The following is an 18,266-nucleotide window of genomic DNA, read 5'->3' as shown; positions in this document are numbered from 1 at the left end:
CTGTTCGTCCCCAGCACCTCCTCAAGTCAAAAGAAGATGGTTATACTCGGAGAAATGACTAAAAATGCTGCTACTTTTGTTGTCCCTGTATGACATCTAGTTTGTTTATAGGTAACAAGACAATGTTTCTAATTGTCAGCTCTGCATATGCGATAAAGACCTGAAAGCAGAGCCGAATGTTTTCTTGGCTTTGACATCAATAATTGCAAAGATGCTGACACTGATGCGTAGGTGAGGTGGGCCGTGTGTCACTGAGCAGGATCTGGCTCTTCTCAGCTGTCCTGGCTTGGGGGGAGGATGCTGAGGGGACACTGCCTTCTGTGCTGAGGGTCTCCCGAGGAAAATGTTTTCCTGTGTTTGGCTGGATGCTGCTTGTGCGTCTAGGTTATGAGTTTCTCACTGCTGCGTTGTTCGGTGTTTGCAGGCTCGCAGGGGTCATGCACAGCCTGTGACACAGCACAGGTCAGTCCAAGCGATGGCACTGTAAGGTCATGTTGTTTACGGGAGTGTGAAGTGCACTTACAGAAATTTGGCCCATGATTTTTCTGCCTGTATCGCAGTTGCCTAACAAAACGGGGTCCTCCTATGAATCTGAGCAAAATGAGAAGTAGATTATATTCTGCACGGAGCTATTCTAAGATATTTAAAAGCAAATAAAAAGCAGCACAGGGAAACTAAAAATAACACTACCATGCTGTAGAAAGCATGGATGTGCCATGTCAGAAGCAGAGTTAGGGAAGAGAAACTTAACCTGGTCCAGTTTGAGGCAATCTGGTTAAATTGGTGCTAATGATGGTATGAAAATGTGCAGTGGGTTTGAAAGTGGCTTCTCCCGGTTTAGTGCAAATGCTGTAACCCCTGGGATGCGCTGCACCGCTCTCCACTGAAATTAAACTGATGCAAGTCATGACGGCAGCCCGAGGCCAGAGCAGCATTTGAGAATTGTCAGAGGAGCGGGAGAAAGGCCACGGGGGTCGGGGTTGTGCTCCAAGAGGTGTGCGCGTTTGTTCCCCCCGGGTGCCGCGGCCCCGGGTGTGGGGGGATGCGCTGGCGCAGCACACTGGTACCAGCTCGGGGCTGCTTCAGCGCCGCCCTTTCTGAGCCTCGCAAGACCAGGTTTGAGGGTGCCGGCTCCTCCTTACACTTCTACAGCCCTTGCTGACGCTCCCTCTGTTCCTCAGGACGTTTCTTGGCCGTTTCTTCAGCCGGGAGCGGGCCGACGTGCGTGGCCCCACGGGCCCCTCGCTGGTGCCGACAGCCCTTTCCCCGTCTGGGCTTTTCGGGGCATTAGCGGCCTTGGCGGCGGCATTTCGCCACCCCAGGGCACAGCGCAGCGCGGGGCCGGTGGGGGCTGGAAGCGCAGCGCTCGCCGCCGGTGCGGGGCGGCGGACAGGCCCCGGGCCCCGCGGCGGTGCCCGGCTGGGGGCAGCGGGGACGGGGCGGTGGGCGGGCAGCGGCGCGGCGCGGCCGCCAGGGGGCGCTGCGGCGTCTCGCTGCGCGGGGCGGGCGCACCTGCCGCGTGCGGAGCCGTCGGCGGCGGCGCGGGGGGCAGCGCCGTCCCGTTCCGCTCCCCTCACAGCGGCTCCGCCGCCCGGCTGCCCCCAGCTGCTCCGCCGTAACTCGACGTGGGGCAGCGCCCGCTCCTCCGCGGCGGCGGGAAGCCGCGCTCCGCGCAGACGGGCGGCCCCCGCCGCAGCGGCACCGCCGGCCGCAGCTTCCACTGCCTCCGCGGCAGGGGGACGGGCACGGGGCCTCCCCACCGCCCCGCACCGGCGGCGAGCGCTGCGCTTCCAGCCCCCGCCGGCCCCGCTCTGCCCGCAGCCCGCCGGCCTCGGACGGGGCCGTGCCGGCATGGAGACCTAGAGGGGAGCCGCCGAGGAGGTAAGCCCTGCCGCGCAGCGCTTCTCGCGGCAATTTCCCTTTTTTTTTTTAAAAAAAAAAAAAAAAAAATCTTTCCTCAAAAAAAGAAAAGTTCGGGTGTAACGAGGATCCCCTTGGTGTCGCCCCCGCCGTGCGCGGGACGGGGCTGAGGGGCGGCCGCTGCCGTGTCCCTCCCTCAGCCCCGGGGCGGGCGGAGTGGTCCTGGGGGCCCCGCTCCTGCCGGGGCGCTCCCGGCAGGGACCCCTCCGCAGCTCCGGCTCTCCGTGGCGGGCGGGCGGCCGCCCCGCGCCCTCCGTGGGCTGCCCCGCCGCCGCGCGGGTCGCGCTCCTCCCGCGGCGCCCGCCGGTCTCCTCAAAGCGCGGCTGCTCGGGGCGGGAGCCGGAGCCGTCCGTATTGGCGGCGGCTTCGCTGTTCCCCCGGATCGGGCCCTGCGGCTGTGGAGGCGCCAAAAGTGTTTTCTCTCACGAAGGGGGGTCTTGGTTAGGATCGAGGGGCTCTCACTCAGCGCCGCGAACGCGCGTGGAGCTTCCCGGGAAAAGTGTTACTGCCGGGGATTTAAAATAAAAACCCGCGAGGACTTGTTTTTTGGGATGTTGCAGCGTGGTGGAGCCTGTTGAAAAGGTGCCGGTTCTTTGGAGGCTTGGCTGCTCTGAGGGACCGTGGTGGCGTCCCGAACGTTGGGCGACTCGGAAATCTCTAGCTGCCTCTGAAAGTTTTGTGGTAATAAGGCTTCTCTAGTTTCATTTGGGATCTGATGGAAACCTGCTAAAGGGCACGAAACCTCTCTCGAGCGCTTGATTAAGCAGCTGTTTTTAAAGAGCCTGTCCCTGGACTGCTGTCTCTTCAAAGAATCTAAAGTTTCTGGTGGAAAATGCTGTAAGCTGCAGTTTCTCAAAGTTACGGTAAGGTCTGTGTGCTTTGGGCAATCTCTGCTCCTGTTGGGTTAGCACCCAAACTTAGGCTTGTACCGTGAGGAAAAACCCATCCTGGCAGGAACTGGCACGTTCTCGTGCTCTTCTGCAGTGTTTATACTCTCTTGTTTTTTTCCTGATTATTTTAAAAAATTGTTTAGAGTGTGTGTGGGGTTTGTGGCTGTTACAATACTACCATCAGAGTGCACGTAGTTTTGAGGTTTTTCAGAGAATTGTTAGAGGTCGGTGCAAGGCGAGGTGAGCCGCTGCCCGTGCAGGAGCGGGGAAGGGTGGTGGGGAAGGGCTGTTTCAGGGTGCCCAGGCGTTGCGTGAGTGTGGTTGCATTCATGCCTGAGAGAGGCACTCATCCCAAACGCTTGCTGCCAGTGCTTAAAAGGGGAGACGTTATTTCTCAGCAGGGATAAAACTGTGCAGCTGCCTGGTGGTCTGTGATATCTGTCAGGTATCTCGGCCGTAAGAGCGGGTGACTACCTGCCCTGCTTCTCTGTAGGGCATGGGAAGGGGCTTCCCTCCAGAGGTAGGAGCGGGCCAGCTTTGGTGAGGACATCGTGGCTGAAAACCTTTGCTCATGCCAGACCCGAGGCAGGAGGTAAGTCTGGGGAGGAGGCTGTCTGACAGTGAGTCAAGTTCTTGCTTTGCAGTAGACAAGTGGCTGAGGAGGAGATGGAGGGACAGGCTGCGATTTGGGGTTTTGGGCTCCGTCAGCTAGTGGGGTGTAATGCACGCATGATGAACGTGAGAAGCAAAGACTTCTGGCAGTTCACCAAGTGCTTTTCAGGATTTGGCGAGTCCGTGGTTAAACAGGGGTTGTAATTGGTGAGGTGCAGGATGGCTTTCCAAGAAATTACTGAGGATCGCATCCTTTTGAGGGTGTTTCTCTGCGCATAGGAGACCTCTTGCAGTGGGAGGACAGGGGCATGCTCCGACCTCCCTGCAGAGCGTTTGTGTTGCTAGGCAGCAGCTTGCACCTCCAGCGTGCTCCGGATCCGAGTCTGTGAGGGCAGACCTCCTTCCTAGCTGTAGACCAAGGATGTCAGAAAGCACGCGTCCTGTGTGCGTGGGTGTGCATGCACTTCTGGCCTGCTCCTGGGTACCGGGGAGGGGTGGTCAGTTGGGAATGTGCAGGGATGTTAGCTGATAGCAAGACTTCTTTATACTCACCTCCTGCTTGGGCTGCAAGTGAGCACCGGAGAGAGAGATGAATCTTTTGTTGTTCCATTTGTAAGGCTCAAGAGTTCTCTGCAGACTACCTTTTTGCTTTCACAGTACCTGGAAGCTCATAGGAGGTTTGCCTTCAAATTGTTTGGTGATTGATGCTTTAGCAGTAAAATGGAGGAGAGGGAGAAGGGAGGAAGATTTGCTTGCACAAGAGTAGGAAAAAGGACCAGGTGTGCCACGTTAATGTACTTAGCCAACTTCAGTCAATTTTAGTGGGTGGCACACAATTCCTGGAGCCCCTGTGCATATGTGGCATCAGCCAGCTTTGTCTGAACTGCTTCGTATCTCACAGAGCAGAGCGATGGAAAGCCTTTTAATCGCCAGGGCTGCCAGTCTAGTGGCTGCACTTTGAAACAGTGCAGTAGCCCAAGCTGTTGGAAACCAGTGTGAGGGGACTGGCCGCTCTCCGAACAGAAGTCAGATCAAAAAGAGCCTGCAAGGGTGAGGAGGCATTCATAGCTGGCGGGGAGAAGGTGAGCTCAGCAGAAGGTCTGTTCTTGTGGCACAGATCACTTCTGATCTGGCAGGGACCGGCGGTGTGGGAGAGGGAGGAGGAGGTTTCCTGGTTTGATGGAGGCTGGAGGCCTGGGCCTCAGAAGAAGCTGGGCTTCGCAGCCTTAAGCCCAGAGGAGGCTGCAGAGGAGTGAGGAAGCGGAGGCAGGTAGGAGCGCACTTGCTGGGCTCAGGATCTCATGGGTGTTGTGCCTTGCCACTATACAATGAGCTTGAGCCATGGAGGGTTTAAGAATGTGTGTCTGGAGATGTAGGGCAGCTGCTGGCTTCAGTTCCCCCTGGAAGTAACGGGCAGCTTGCGTATGGAGGCAGCGTGTGTGAGGAGCCCAGCAGGTAGGCTGCTGGAGAGCAAGGGGGACGCAGTGGGGACGACATGTGAGGCCTATACCCTCCGGATGCTTGGAGATGACAGGAGCATCCAGGTGAGGCTCTCTGGCTGGGATGGGTCTGTAAAGGGATTTGGTTTGTTTGCACAGGCAGAGTAATTTGTTCCCTGACTGTCTGCAGCTGTTTCCTGGGGAGAGAAGGGTACATGTTACAATTATCCAGTTAAAGCTACAGGGAACACTGCCTTCTATGTGGCATTTGGAAGAGAGAGGCTGTTTGGTCCAAATTTTGTATGTCCTGCGTTGAGATGCCCTTGTGGGACCGGAGGTGGAGGAATAGTTTCAAGGAGCATGTCTGTGCCCTCTGAAGCCAGTCGGCCCTGCTGGCTGGGGCTGGCTGAGGTGGGAAGCTGCCAGGGATGGCTGGGGCTGGTGGCCTTGACCTGTGCATCTGAGGGAAAAGGCTGAGAATTTGTATTCACAATAAGCAGTACAAATAAAGCATTTATAATTTATGGACTTTTCCTGCTCTCCAAAACACTCCAGCTCAGCTCTGAGTAATCTCTCACTTCAAACTGAGGCTCAAGCTGAAAATATCAAGGGATGCTAAATCGTGAACAACTATTAAACAGCCTTAAAGGGCTGTATGGGAAACCATGTCTGCTCTCCATTTCTAAGCCTTCCTCAAACAATGTGAGTCTGAGCTATTTATCAGGAGGTCTTTAGTGCTGGAAAGGGAAGTGAACATTTAAACTGTATCACAAAATAAGGAGGCACTTTAAGAGGCCATTTGCTTTTCAGGGTGTCCAACTAAAAATAAATCTTCCTTTAAACAGCCTTGAAAAGAAGACAAAGGGAAGAGATCTTGCCCTTGCTGAAAATAATAAGGATCTTTTTCCTAGCTTTGATGGTCAGGGTTTCCTTTGGCATCTGGTACTTGCCCTAGGTAAGCCCCCCCCTTGGAATTGGTGGAGGATTGAGGGTTGTGTTATGTTCAGTGACAAAGCTGGTGGGGGAGAGACTGTGTGTTAGAAACTTCTGCAGGGGTTGTTTGGCTAATCCTTTCCTTTTCAGCCCTTTTCTACCCCAAAAGCACTACAGGAAGAGAGTTCCTTCCATCCCTCTTCCCACTGCTTTATCTAACAGTTAAATTAACAAGGATGTCTATTTGGCAGAGCAATTCCAGGGCACATAAAATACATATTTTAACTTGATTTTGGCCTGCATCAGAACAAAACCCCATTGTTTACAAGATTTCCACAAAATATCTAGAAGTAATGTTTTGTAAGCAGTTTCTCATGATTCTCAAATTCTCGGGGGTTTGCTTGTTTGCTTGCTTAATTCAATTCTTATTTTCACCCAGACAAATCTGGCAGAATACATATAGGTAAAGACTAGTCTCTGGTTATGTAAGGGAAAAAAGTCCTTATCAAGAATATGTTACCGCTTTAAGGTACTATGAGATGGTGCCGAGTACAGTGAAAGCAACTTGCCTTTGCTGGTGGCAAAGTACCCGGTCTTGCTTCTCTGGAACTGTGTTTTCTAAGTGGAAAACTGTGGAAGAGTGTTTTATAAGAAGTGTAACAGCTGATATGTCATCTTCTTGTGTTAATTCTGTCTTCTTTGAGCATTATGTATTAGTTAAGGAAGCATGCAGCCATGAATGAGATCAAGGAATGAAATTCTAAGCACATCACAAGCAGAGTCATGTTCTCTTGCCGCTTGTTGCGTTAATGTGCAGGAGTGAATGTGGACCAGGTTTGCCATGGATAGTGCAAATATTGTTATTGTGTAAATATTGCAGAAGCATGGATGTACATAGGAGCAGATATAAAGTCAGTACGGCTGACACTTGTCAGCAGTGCAGTCCATCTTCTGTGTGTCCTGGAAAGAGGACTGTTTTAAGATGCTGTAAAAGCAGTTTCTCTATAAAAGCAGGGAACGTTTCAGCATGCAGATGGCAGCCCAGTCTAAAATCTAGTTCTCTCTTGTGCTGAGCACCTCCGTAACGTGCCTTGAGGAACACAAGGGGAACGAGAGAAGCAGTGTGGGGGGGAAGAGGAGGGACATGCTATCTTTCAGGATTGAGACCTCTCTTTGAACTGTGTCTCTCTCCATTTTTAATAGCTTTTCTGCAAAAGCTGCTTGGGGAGCAAGGTTGGTATGAGTATGAAAGAAGCAAAGCATCTAATCTTTTGGCTTAATAATGCTCTTGTGTAGGCTGCTGCGAATTGGACAGACTTCCTTATTGATGTAAGAGCGGTGAGTTTTGAAATTGGAGTGGGTGAGAATGGACTTTTCTCATCTCTCTTAATCTGAAATGTCTTCTCCTTTTGTGGTTGAGGCTCTGTAGAGGAGACCTGTGATCACTGGCAAGATCGTCTAAAGCGCTTAGGAGGAAAAGGCCGTGACCTGAGCAGTGGTGTTTGCTCTGGGTGTCAGTGACTGAAGAGCTGGAGTCAGGTGAAGCTGTGGGTTTTCCAGAATTTACAGGGTTTCTCAGCAACTCTGAAGCCTAAGAGTTCTCATCAGCAACTTGCTTTTTTTCCCTGCAGAGCTGAAAAGCAGGGTTCAGAGTCCTTTCTTCCTGAGCGGAGCTTCTCCGCAGCCCAGGGCGGGTGGGCTGGCTGCGCTGGACTGGGTCTGAGAGAGCAGCCTCTGAGTTCATCTCAGCCCAGAAGAAGTCTGCCCTCCTGGGACAGTGCCCCGCCGCCTTCTCGGCATTGGGAAGCGTACGTGGTCATCTGTGGCTGGGGCTCCTCTTTCCCCTCAGGTGCCTGTGATTACTGCTGTGGCTTACTCTGCTTTGGGAACTGTCTTGCTGTAACTGCGTCAGCTCTAGGACTTAGGCTGGTTTAAGCTTATTCTTAAAATCACTCCCCTTTCCCCAGTGCTAGTGTACATGTGTAGCTTTCCAAGCATAGACCGTCTTCACGTTTTCTTCTCTCCCCCAGCTGGCTCTTCTGTGATCTTCTAAGTACTTCTGCAAAGTGGTAAGAGGCTAAGCCCCACTCTGTAAACCTAAACTCTCTGGGTCTGACTGTCTTTACATTGCCTACGGTACTTCATGTTGCCTGAAGTACTGTATTGATTAAACCACAACCTGCAGAAGTAAATATATGTAGAATATTAATAGCTCCTACTCTAGGGGAAAAAAAGGCTGTAAATTAATAGCTCCATTATGTTGACCTCATAAACCATAAGGGCTTGGAGTACAACTGTAATCCTCCTCCTACCACACTTATTTTACTTTGAATGTCTGTGAAAGGCCTGGACTACTCAAATTTAAAAGCTGTGATACTGGACAAGCAAATCCATATATGCTGGAATGTGTAGTTGGAATATTGCAAAGTTAAGGCTGGGAACAATAGTTATCTGTAGAATCCAGGGTAGTGCTGAATCAGTGCATCATTGATGGTGCAGCTGGGCACGAGGCTTAAAAAATAATAGCTAACTTTCCCACTCCTTTGATGTTCTTGTTGTTCCTCCTTACAGTTGCTTTCTGCATTTCCAAGTGCAGGAGTTGCTGCAATAAGGGAGGAGTATGATTCAGGGATTTAAAATCCAATTTGAGGATATAATGAACTTGAATTCTGTGTGAGTGAGTTGCTTAGGGAATTGAGGTCAGTGTGTGGTGTGAGCTGATAGTACTCGATCTGCTAATCAGTGCTGAGTAGTTCCAGTTCTTTTGGTTCACGAATCTGTTAAGATGGGCTGCTCGGGTTTTTGTTGAATTTTCTTAGCAGAGATTTAGATGAGTGCCTGTATCGTATGCTCATCACTAACCCCTCTGGATAGCACTTTGATTCTATAGGTATTGGAATCTTTATCTGTATTTGGAATGTTTCAGGGGATTTTTCCATTTCCTGCTCTTCATTTTTTTCCCATAAATGAGCACTATTTTAGGCAGTATTGGATCGGAAAGTTCTTGCAGGAAAAGGTTCTTGTGTTAATGCTCGCAGGGTTTTCTCTTTACAGGGCAAACCAGCAGTTTGCTCATAATGTTCAGTCTGACCACTTCAGCATGACTAAAGTCACTTCTACTCTCTGCAGCCAAAAATGTTAATGGGAGAAGTTATTGTGTGGAGGCCATACACGGTATTTTTATTTTGTGCCTGCCACTGAAGTCCGTGTTTTTGTTTTGGTGTTATACTGTAAGATGCCTTTTGAAGCTTTAAGCTCTTGGTATCTTCTATGGTTGCCATTTGGAAGCTATTTAACTTTTTAATGGAAGCATTACAATCTTTCAAGCAAAACCTCAGTGTTAACACTTAAGGGGGGGTGGTGCTGTTTGTTTCTTCTGAAATAACTGATAAGATTCTGAGTTTATGCCCTTCACATCACAAAAGGTCTGTGAGTTTTACAGTTTGTTCCTTTTCTTTCGTACCCAGACATGCAGCCTTTGGAGGAATGATTACAGATCGGTGTTGTGACCTTGTCAGGTGCTCTGTGTATTGAGTTGTGGTTCCCTTTGCTTCCGCAGGACAATACCTTGGTCTTTCCTTGTTGTATTGCTATCATGCAGCTGATGCACTGTTGAGCCAGTAATAATCCCAGACATTTTAGATGTTGTCTCATTGTTGCTGGTTACTTTCAGTTCACACAACACAAGCACTGCCAGGTTCCCTCTGTGCTTACCTCAGTTTTAAATTTCTCGTAGAATTTCAGCTGAACAAGGAGGATTAGCTGGATGTGAATTTAGTTAAGGACCTGAGCCCAGTGGAGGCTCAAATCCAGCAAGATGAATGCTGAATGCACACTGCCTTGTAGAATTAATGTTCATTGCATATTTAGACAACTTAAGTGGCTGGTTGTGATGGTGAAGATGCACAGTGAATTAGGCAAAATGAAATATTCTTTGATGCTCATTGAGCAACAGAGCAAAAAACACTGCATGACCCATATCAAGTAGAGCTGAAGATATGTTATTTGAACTAGCATGCATCTCTGATCTTAAATATTTTTTTTGTTTGTGTTTGAGGTATCAACAAAAAGGGACTAGTGCCCATTGTGGATTGCTTCCATCCAGCATATTATATAGACTGAAAATCTTTCAGTAATAAACAGCTCAAAGTGTGGTGTGTTGGCAAAAGAAGAGAAGACCTGAGAGAGAGTTCATATTAAAATTCAAAGCCTTAAAAACTGGAGTGAGGAAATGCTTTGAAAAGAAATGAACAGAATTCCCATCTAGCATACTGTAAAGACAACGAAAGAATTACTATTGCCATTTCATCCTTTGTGTGGGGGGTGAAAACCGTAATTTATTTCCATGAGATTTCTGAGCAACAAAACCTGACAACTGGAAACCACTAAAGAGGTGGGCTGCTGTTTTTAATGAGCAGCTTCTGTGGAGCAACCAGAACCTACAGAGCCTCATGGTGTGTCAGCAAATCTCAGTCTGTGCACAGACGTGTGCCTGAGTGCACAGACGTGTGCCTGAGTGCACACATGCACCACTTTTCTTTCCTTGCTTTCTCTTAAAAAGGAACACTGTATAAACAAAGCTTGTGGTAGAAATTAGAGCAAAACTAAATTATATTTAAAGCCGGAACTTGGGAATCTCAGTGCTGGGCTTTGTGCAGAATATTAATGCTCCAGTTTCCTTCTTGTTTCTAGATGCTTTCTTCTAACCTTGTCACTTGAAATTCTTTTGAGGCTGGGAAGCTATGCGAGCTGGAGTGGGTGCTGGAAGGACAGCAAGCAGTACATGAAGAAAATGGGACACAATTTCCCAAGCCCTGTTTTCTGAGGGCTTAGAAGAAAGAACTAAGGTTACAACACAGGTGAAGGACATTAGGCAGCATATGGGAGTCAGGGTTTCTGTTAGAAGAACAGAATTTGTGCTGCACCCGGGTCCCCTTGTAGTTGCTGGGTGCTCACAGCAGACTGGGAAAGCTGCCTGAAGTCTGTGGTCTGTAGCATCAAATGGTATGAGGAGGGAAGGGGTGGCCTCGTTAGCAGTGGAATGATTGAGAATAAAGTTGTCACACCTTGCTTTTCCTACATTTCTCCCTCTGATGGTAGAAACCTCCCTTTACTTACCTTGATACAAATGCAAACTGGCAGGTCACAACAAGGGCTGGATGAACTTGTTTAGCAATTCTTTCAGCCTCCTCAACAAGCACTTTATTCTGTGTCTCTCATCCCACCTCTCAGTGATCTTGGGCAAGTTAGCTGTAATTGTTATTTCTATATCCTTATTGAGTAAGATGTCATCTTCACTTTTCTGGGAATGGTCCTAAACTTGGTCCCCCTCTTGTGAGGTGTGAGTAGAGCACTATGTTCTTGTTACAGCGGTGAGCCCCTGCTCACAGCTGCTTGGAGTTGGCAGCATCAGAGCAAGCAGCTCCTCGGGGAAATGCTGCTCAGTGCCTGTGAGGGGAAAGTTTGACAACAGACAAAATCAGCCCTGCTTGGAGGAAGATGCCTCGATTATAGAAAAATGGTATTGAATGTTAACTGGTTTGTCCCATCTCATATCTCTTCAAGCCAGCACAGTTTTATTCAAGTTCTTTGTCGGATCATAGACACTCTCCCACTCATTTATTTCCAGAAGTGCTAGTAGGTCTAGCACCGGATTGTCTTGAGTCTCTAGTCCATCCCACTGCCTGCTAGGTGAGCGAGTGTCCCAGAGGAGAGAGTTGTGAGACTGGTTCCATTGGCAGACATGATGGGAGTCTTGGCAGCCCCAGAAATCTCCTCCTGAGCAAATTTAGAGACTTTGTCCTGGACACATACAACCTTCCCTCTTCTGGCTGCTTGACATTCTTCTGGCGGAAATACATCTTATGCTGTACCTTGCGTTCTTTGTCAAATTGTATGTTTAAAAAAAATGATCTATGATATGGCAGTTTGAACAGCCTTGTTTTCTATAGCTGTCTGCTGTCTCGGGTCAGTAACCAGCTGACCCAGTGGTCACACTGGTGTGACTGATCCTACCTTCTTCTGGCTGGATGTCTAGGACGGGGAAAACTTGACTCTAGGACGTCAAACTCTTGACGTGTATTTTCATGCCAGCTTCAGTGGGGTTGTGTCAGATGTGACAAGCTGAGGCTCTGGGCTAGGCTGCGAATGACTGGGTGGTGAAATAGTTTCTTGCCCTTTTCCTGTTGTATTTTCCTGATTTTTGCAGGTACAGAGACTGACTGCCTTGGTGAGATCAGGGCTTCAAAAAGCAAAACTCGTATCAATGCTGACAGAACCAAGAATTTCCCCCTATCTCTAGCATGAATGTTGGCTGGCAGAACTTGCTTTGAATTTTTAAGTGTATTTAATGCAGTGTAGCTCGTTTGGGGTGGGGACGGAGGGACCCACATGAAAAAAGACTTAGGAGTTACATACTTCAGCTGTAATAACCGAAGGGAGGAAAGTGGAGAAAGTAATTTGCAAAGCTACACTTGAAAACCATTCTAGCATAACATCATCATTACAATTATCTGTCAAAAGATTTAGTTCAATTACTTTTTTTTTAAGCTCTCTTGTCAAGATGGCCTTGCTTGTTTCAGGATTTTGGTACTCCAAGGAGAGGTTAAGGAAGAATGAATACTAATTCTGCCATTAACCACTGTCAGACAGCCTTAAGCGCGTATTATTCCTTGAAAACTCCTTTAGCATCGTTACCGTGAGGAATCGATAGACATAAAGTGCCCATGGGAACGTAGAATTCGGGGGGGGCGGTGGGAATCCACTGCCTATTTATAGCTCGCAATACGGAAAGGTGAGAGGGGGAAAACTTCAGTTGTAAGTGGTAATTTTGAAATAATTGAATAGCAGCATAATTGCCATCATGTAAAAGATTATACATGGTTCCTTACATTTTCTTCACACAACAGTAGGCTGGTGGTAAAATTACAAGAGAAGAATATTTGATGTAATAAACTCAAATGAAACTGAATAATTTTCAGCGAACTGCAGGACGTTGCACCCTCTTGCTGGTTTATCACGTTGAGCAAATGTTCAGAGCTGCAGGGGTTTGGGCTGGTCCCGAAGTTGAGGGTGCCTCTGAGCAGGTGGAGGTGGTGCAGCGTTTAAGGAATAATTCTGTTTCATTGGCCTTTGTTTTGACTACTGATGCAGGTAGTTTTGTGTATTGCTGTTTAAAAGAAACTGCTATAAAATGTTTACTGAATCTTTTGGGGCAAATAATAATTTCATACTGGTTTAGATGACTGCTCTCTTTATCTCCGAATAAGGGTCCTGATCTAAAGTCTGTATCTGATATGGAGATGAGTTCCTGGAGTCTAAATATATCAAGCCACTTAAAGGCCTGTGACTTCAAGCTAAGCATATATTTGAGGACTCTAGCTTATAATTAAGCATCTCTCTCTCTTGCATTGAAAGAGAGAGAGAGAGATGGTCTTTGCTGAGTCAGATTTGTTCTACCTGTTCTTAAGTGCAGATAAGGAGCCTCAGTTTCCTCTTGCTTTGTTTTCTTGAATGACCTTTTACTTGTAAATGAAAACAGAACTAGTTCCAGTAATTATACAAAATTAAAAATACAATTTAAAACTAATTAAATTAAACTAGACTAATTTTATCTTTTTAATAAGAGTCCCGAGACCTGCATTCATTGATTTCTGAATTTTGTTCACCTGTCTTTGCCTCATTTTATAGGAGAAATCTCTGGAATTAATTAATTGTAGGAGCTTTTACAAGGTCACCAGTGGGAAAATAAGGTTGCTGAGAGAAATTGCATGCATAACTTACTCTTTATCTTTTCCTGAACAATGTGAAGTTTTTTTAAGTGTGTGGCCTGTTTGTATGAGACAAGACTAATCATGACCATCAGGGTCTCCTCCTTAAATAACATACAAAAATCTGCCAGATTAGACCCGTACTGTTTCAAATAAACAGTTAAGTCTTGTGGTTTTTTTAAAGCAAAATAATACTTTCATAGTGTCATTTAAAAAAACCCAACCCTTTTGTGTGACAGTCAGAGATAAATATTTCATAGACAGTTACTTTGAACCATTATGGTTTCCTACCTCTGCATAAAAATAAACCCAGAAGTCACTGGATTAAGCCATTGCCCTGTAATGGTTCTTTGAGAAATGTTTAACTGTAGCTGCTGCTTTATTGTAGTGAAGAGCTGTGATTCAGACTTCATACTATGTTTGCATTTCAGCTGTCACAGAAAGTGAAAGATGAAGCCTCTTGTTCTCTTGGTTCTTGTGATCTGTACTGTAGTCAGCATGAATTTGAAGCTCGTGTCAAAGAGAAATTCTGGTAAGTCACAGAAAAATATTTTTACTTTTGAATCTGGACCTAGTGCTCATGCAATCACGCATTTTAGACGGCTGCTTTTTGTTTTGCATATATACTTTTTGTTCTGTTCTGAAAAAAAAAAAGTCATAATCAATATGGTTTGCTTGCCAGATGTTACAGGATGAATTTTCTCACTATAATGTTCTGTTGATGTGACTTTAAGCTATTTGAAAGTGTCCTTATGTTTTCTTCTATTAAAAAAAAAAATTAAGAAAAATAAAAGGTTGATCTGAAAACCCACAAAGGTAATAATGACTTTGGCATTGTTTTAACATCCAATCTTTTACTCATGCTAAGGGATTTTCATAACTGTGGATGTGGTTTGTGGTGACTTTTAAGTCTGGATGATTTTTTCGTACGTTGGAAGGGCATCTTCCAAAAAGTCATGCCAGCCATATATGTGATCATATGTAGGATCAACTGGGAAGAGCTTTCCTGGGTAGATAATCTCTGATTATTTTGGCAGTGGAAGGGAATGGGAGTTGGTTTATGTTTACAACTGTTTTTGAAACGCACTAATAGTAACAGAACACTTCACATAAGCATTAGAGTATCTCCTTCCGGGATAGACAGTTGATCTGGATAATCTTTCATCTATATTAGAGCCTGAAGTGACTTCTAGTCCATGCAGCTCTCTCTCCTCAAAGGGAGTGACTTCATGAGACTGTTTGCCTTTCTCAAGTAAGCTGCGAGTTTGGAAGGACTTTGGGCAGACGAGTAGGTTAGCTGCCGTGTTGCATGGTGGTGCTAGTCTGCTAGAGCCTTGTGTGTGCGGGCAGGTAACTGATGCAGGATAAATGTTGTACTTTTAAACTTGCATGTTAACTTACTCATTTTTTCCCACTAGTTGTGTCCTATACATACAAGTGTGAGGGCTTCCATTGGTCTCACTGTCCTCAATGTCCTCAGCCAACACTTTCAGGAATGCAGGTATAAACAGAAATTACTGACTTTAGTTAGCGTGGCCAGTTTGAAGTTTAATTTCTGCATTTCTTGAGAACGGAGGAGAAAAGTTAGTGGTCCATCTATTATAAAGAATTAGATGTCATATCCCAGGCTAGGAAGTGTTACTCTGGGAACTACCAGATGCTAGGCTGAATTCTTTCTGCTGGGCTAGAAAGTATAAATGGATGTTGCTAAATTGAACTAGTCTACAGCCTTTTGTTGTGGTTATTGTGCCCTGAGCCCTGTTTGCCCTGTGAGAGTAGTCATGGATATCAGGATTTGGCTACAGTGGAGCTTGATCTAAATTCTGCTAAGGGCGATGGTGTTTCTGTTTTTTGAAACTGCTATTACTGGCCTGTATGGGAACCCCTATGAGATCCATAATCTGTACAATTGAGCAGCCTTGATTCATTGATGCCAGGCAACACCACCTGGCTGCAAGGAAGGGCCTTTGCATTTCCTTTATCAGAAGTACACATCTGTAGAAGTAACATGCCTGTGCTTATAGCATCATTCAGCTGGTACCTTACCTTTAATTATATTTTAATGTGAGTTTTTTTTTTTTTTAAATCTGCTTTCTTTGACTCTGCAGAATGTCTTGTGTTATCGGCAGCTATTGACAGTATCAATTCAGGTTGAGTGCTGGTGGGAAAAACGCTTTAGTATGTCAGACTGCCTATTGCTAAATACAACCCACTAGTGAATAGCTGCTTCCTTTTCATTTGATTGAGTTGGTATGTGTTGAGTATAAGATGCAGGGGAAAAATGCACGTAAAGTAAAATTATAGTTTCTTTGGAAGTACATGATCATGCAGTTGGTTTTCACCTTCAATATTCATTCTGTCATACATGCTGATTTTTAGGTTGCTGTGTGGAGCAAACTATTGATTTCTTTTTTTTTTCCTTTTTCTACTACATTGTGTGTGAAATACATTTTCTGTTTCTGTGATTTCAGCACTTGAAGCAAAACTGGTAATTTGACTCCCTGTCTGAAAGGGGTCTTTAGATATGAAGGACTGTTGTTTGATTGCTTGGGGTTTCACTATATATTATATGTTGTGAAGGGACAAGTGCTCCAGAGGCTTCTGAACTTTAACTATTTGTATTGTTGTTTAAGTTGAAGATCAGCGATAGTGGATGGATGCAGCCAGGCAAATGCATGAAGAAACAATGAGACCATGTTGCTCGATAGGGTGACAGTAGCTATAGCGTGCTGGTGCTGTAGTTCAGGGTCTTCTTTTTTTACTGGTGTCTTGATAAAGGAGAGTGGGAAGGGGAAAGTAATTTAATGGTTATTTGTGGGCAGCCGCACTGCAGTGTAAACAGCAGGATGTCTCAAAGCAGGAAGACTTGTTTTAGCTGCAGATGAGAGCAAGGGGGGGAGTGGATGGGGTGCCCACATGACACCCTGTGGACAGGGTCTCTGCAGCAGTGTTCTGGATGGATGTTGTAGTCTTGGGTCTTGCTGGCTATTGGTATGGGACGTCTAAGCTGGTGAGCATCCTTAAAAGGGGAAGGGAAATTGTACCGACAGTTATGTAGAGCTGTGTGAAGCGGTGCACGGAAAGTGCTGACACTGATGATAAAGACAGATTTGGGCTACTAGGGCAATAAACCAGCAAAATCAGGGTATTGGTGTCTTGCTGACTTATATAGACTGGCATTTTTACAAGCAATACGCAGAATTATTGCATGAATGGCCAGAATTGTGATTAGTGTTAAGTACAAGAGCAATTATGAAGTTGACTAGCATGTGTGTAATATCAAATAATAGAATATATCTTGTTTAAGGGGTAGGGAGAATCTAAAGAGAGCTGAGTTGAAGAGGACTTGGGGTGGAGCAGTGAGAAGGTGCGGTGTTTTGTTAAGTAATGCAAAGGCATCACCAAAACCGAGGCAGTCCAAAGCGGGGGCAGAATGTCCGGAAGGGCGTTATCAGTGAAACGGAAGTTGCCTTAAAGAGAATAGAGGTTTGGCTGGGAAGGCGTCTTCAGAGGCTCGTGGGAAAATATTCCTTCGAAGCCAAGGAATGGAAACCCACGAGGAGAAAGTTGAGGATGAGAACTCCAGACAGCAAATGCAGACAGTACACAGGGGCTGGACAACAGGCAAGAATCATTAAAGAGAGGTCAGGAGCGGAGGATCGAAGATGATTAAATGGTGCTACAGTTGCAAGCATAGAATTAGAGTTTGCTGAAGAAACAGTCCTCATGGAAGGGGAGAGAAAAACAGAACTGAAAGAGATTTGTCTCATGTCCTTTACTTGCCCTTTGTAATAGATTCAGGTGCCCATATTTCCATTTGGAGAAGACAAGCAGGAATGCATGTGAGGGCTACAGATGAGTTTTAGAGTACCTTGCGATGCTGCAAAAATGACACAGAAACTTGTAGCAAGACAAATTTGTTTGGCTGCTTCTCACTTGAGATGTGGTGCCAAAATAATTAAAATGGGTGAGTAATTTAATTATGCTAGTCAGATTCTTCGTTACAGGCTGCAACTTCCAGATGCTCCAGAAGAAATCTGTCATGTCTACAGAGTAATGATTGCTGTTTGTGGTGGGAACAGAACAGTTTGCCTCAAGCATCTGTGTGAATGTAATGTTGACTTAAGTTTCACAAGCATTTCTTAATATTAAGAAGCTTTTTTGAAAGCTGCAGGTCGTCCTTTTTGCCTGCTTTAAGAAGTAAAACTGAGCAAACAGCTAATGCTGGGACTGCAGCCTTAGCAATACCCTAGAAAGGGTATTTTACAGGTGGAGGTTATACAAATAAATTGAGGATGTGGGAACTGCTAGGTTCCCAGCTGGTAGGTGATTTTCTTTTAATCTGATTAAGTGACTTCTTTTCCCAAGCCCTTTGGATATAATGCTTTGAATAATCATAGCAGGGAATATAAAACCAATTAAAAAAATCATTGCATTTTTTAAGCAAAAGATTTTTCAGATTATAGATTCTGTTTGACTTACTAGACATAATTCCGTTAGTGAATAATTGATGCCATTTATTGTTACTGTATTTATTTGCTGAGCTGAAATACCCTGTCTCAGCATGCTGGAACTCCAGGGCATGCCAACCTTGTGTGGAGGAGCATGGGCAGACGTTCCCAAGGTTTCTACGAGGCTGCTGGCTGCAGAGCTGGTAGCAGTCTTTCTGCAGGTTAACAGGGCTTAATTGGCTCAGGCCTGGC

The 18,266-nt window shown here is 46.2% G+C and overlaps 1 protein-coding gene across 1 annotated transcript in view; it reads left to right on the top strand.

The window, feature by feature from the left end:
* The first annotated feature begins 1,553 nt into the window (after positions 1 to 1,553).
* The window catches only part of IL1RAPL2 (interleukin 1 receptor accessory protein like 2), a 391,471-nt gene continuing 374,758 nt past the window's right edge, over positions 1,554 to 18,266 (top strand). The window contains exons 1-2 of the mRNA XM_075162335.1: positions 1,554 to 1,881; positions 13,995 to 14,095. Coding sequence (XP_075018436.1) covers positions 14,014 to 14,095 — 82 coding nt within the window. The 5' untranslated portion in view covers positions 1,554 to 1,881; positions 13,995 to 14,013. The remainder of the gene's footprint in view (positions 1,882 to 13,994; positions 14,096 to 18,266) is intronic.

Source organism: Calonectris borealis, chromosome 13 (assembly GCF_964195595.1).
Source record: "Calonectris borealis chromosome 13, bCalBor7.hap1.2, whole genome shotgun sequence".
NCBI classification, from domain to species: domain Eukaryota; kingdom Metazoa; phylum Chordata; class Aves; order Procellariiformes; family Procellariidae; genus Calonectris; species Calonectris borealis.
This window is presented reverse-complemented; position numbering and strand designations above follow the sequence as displayed.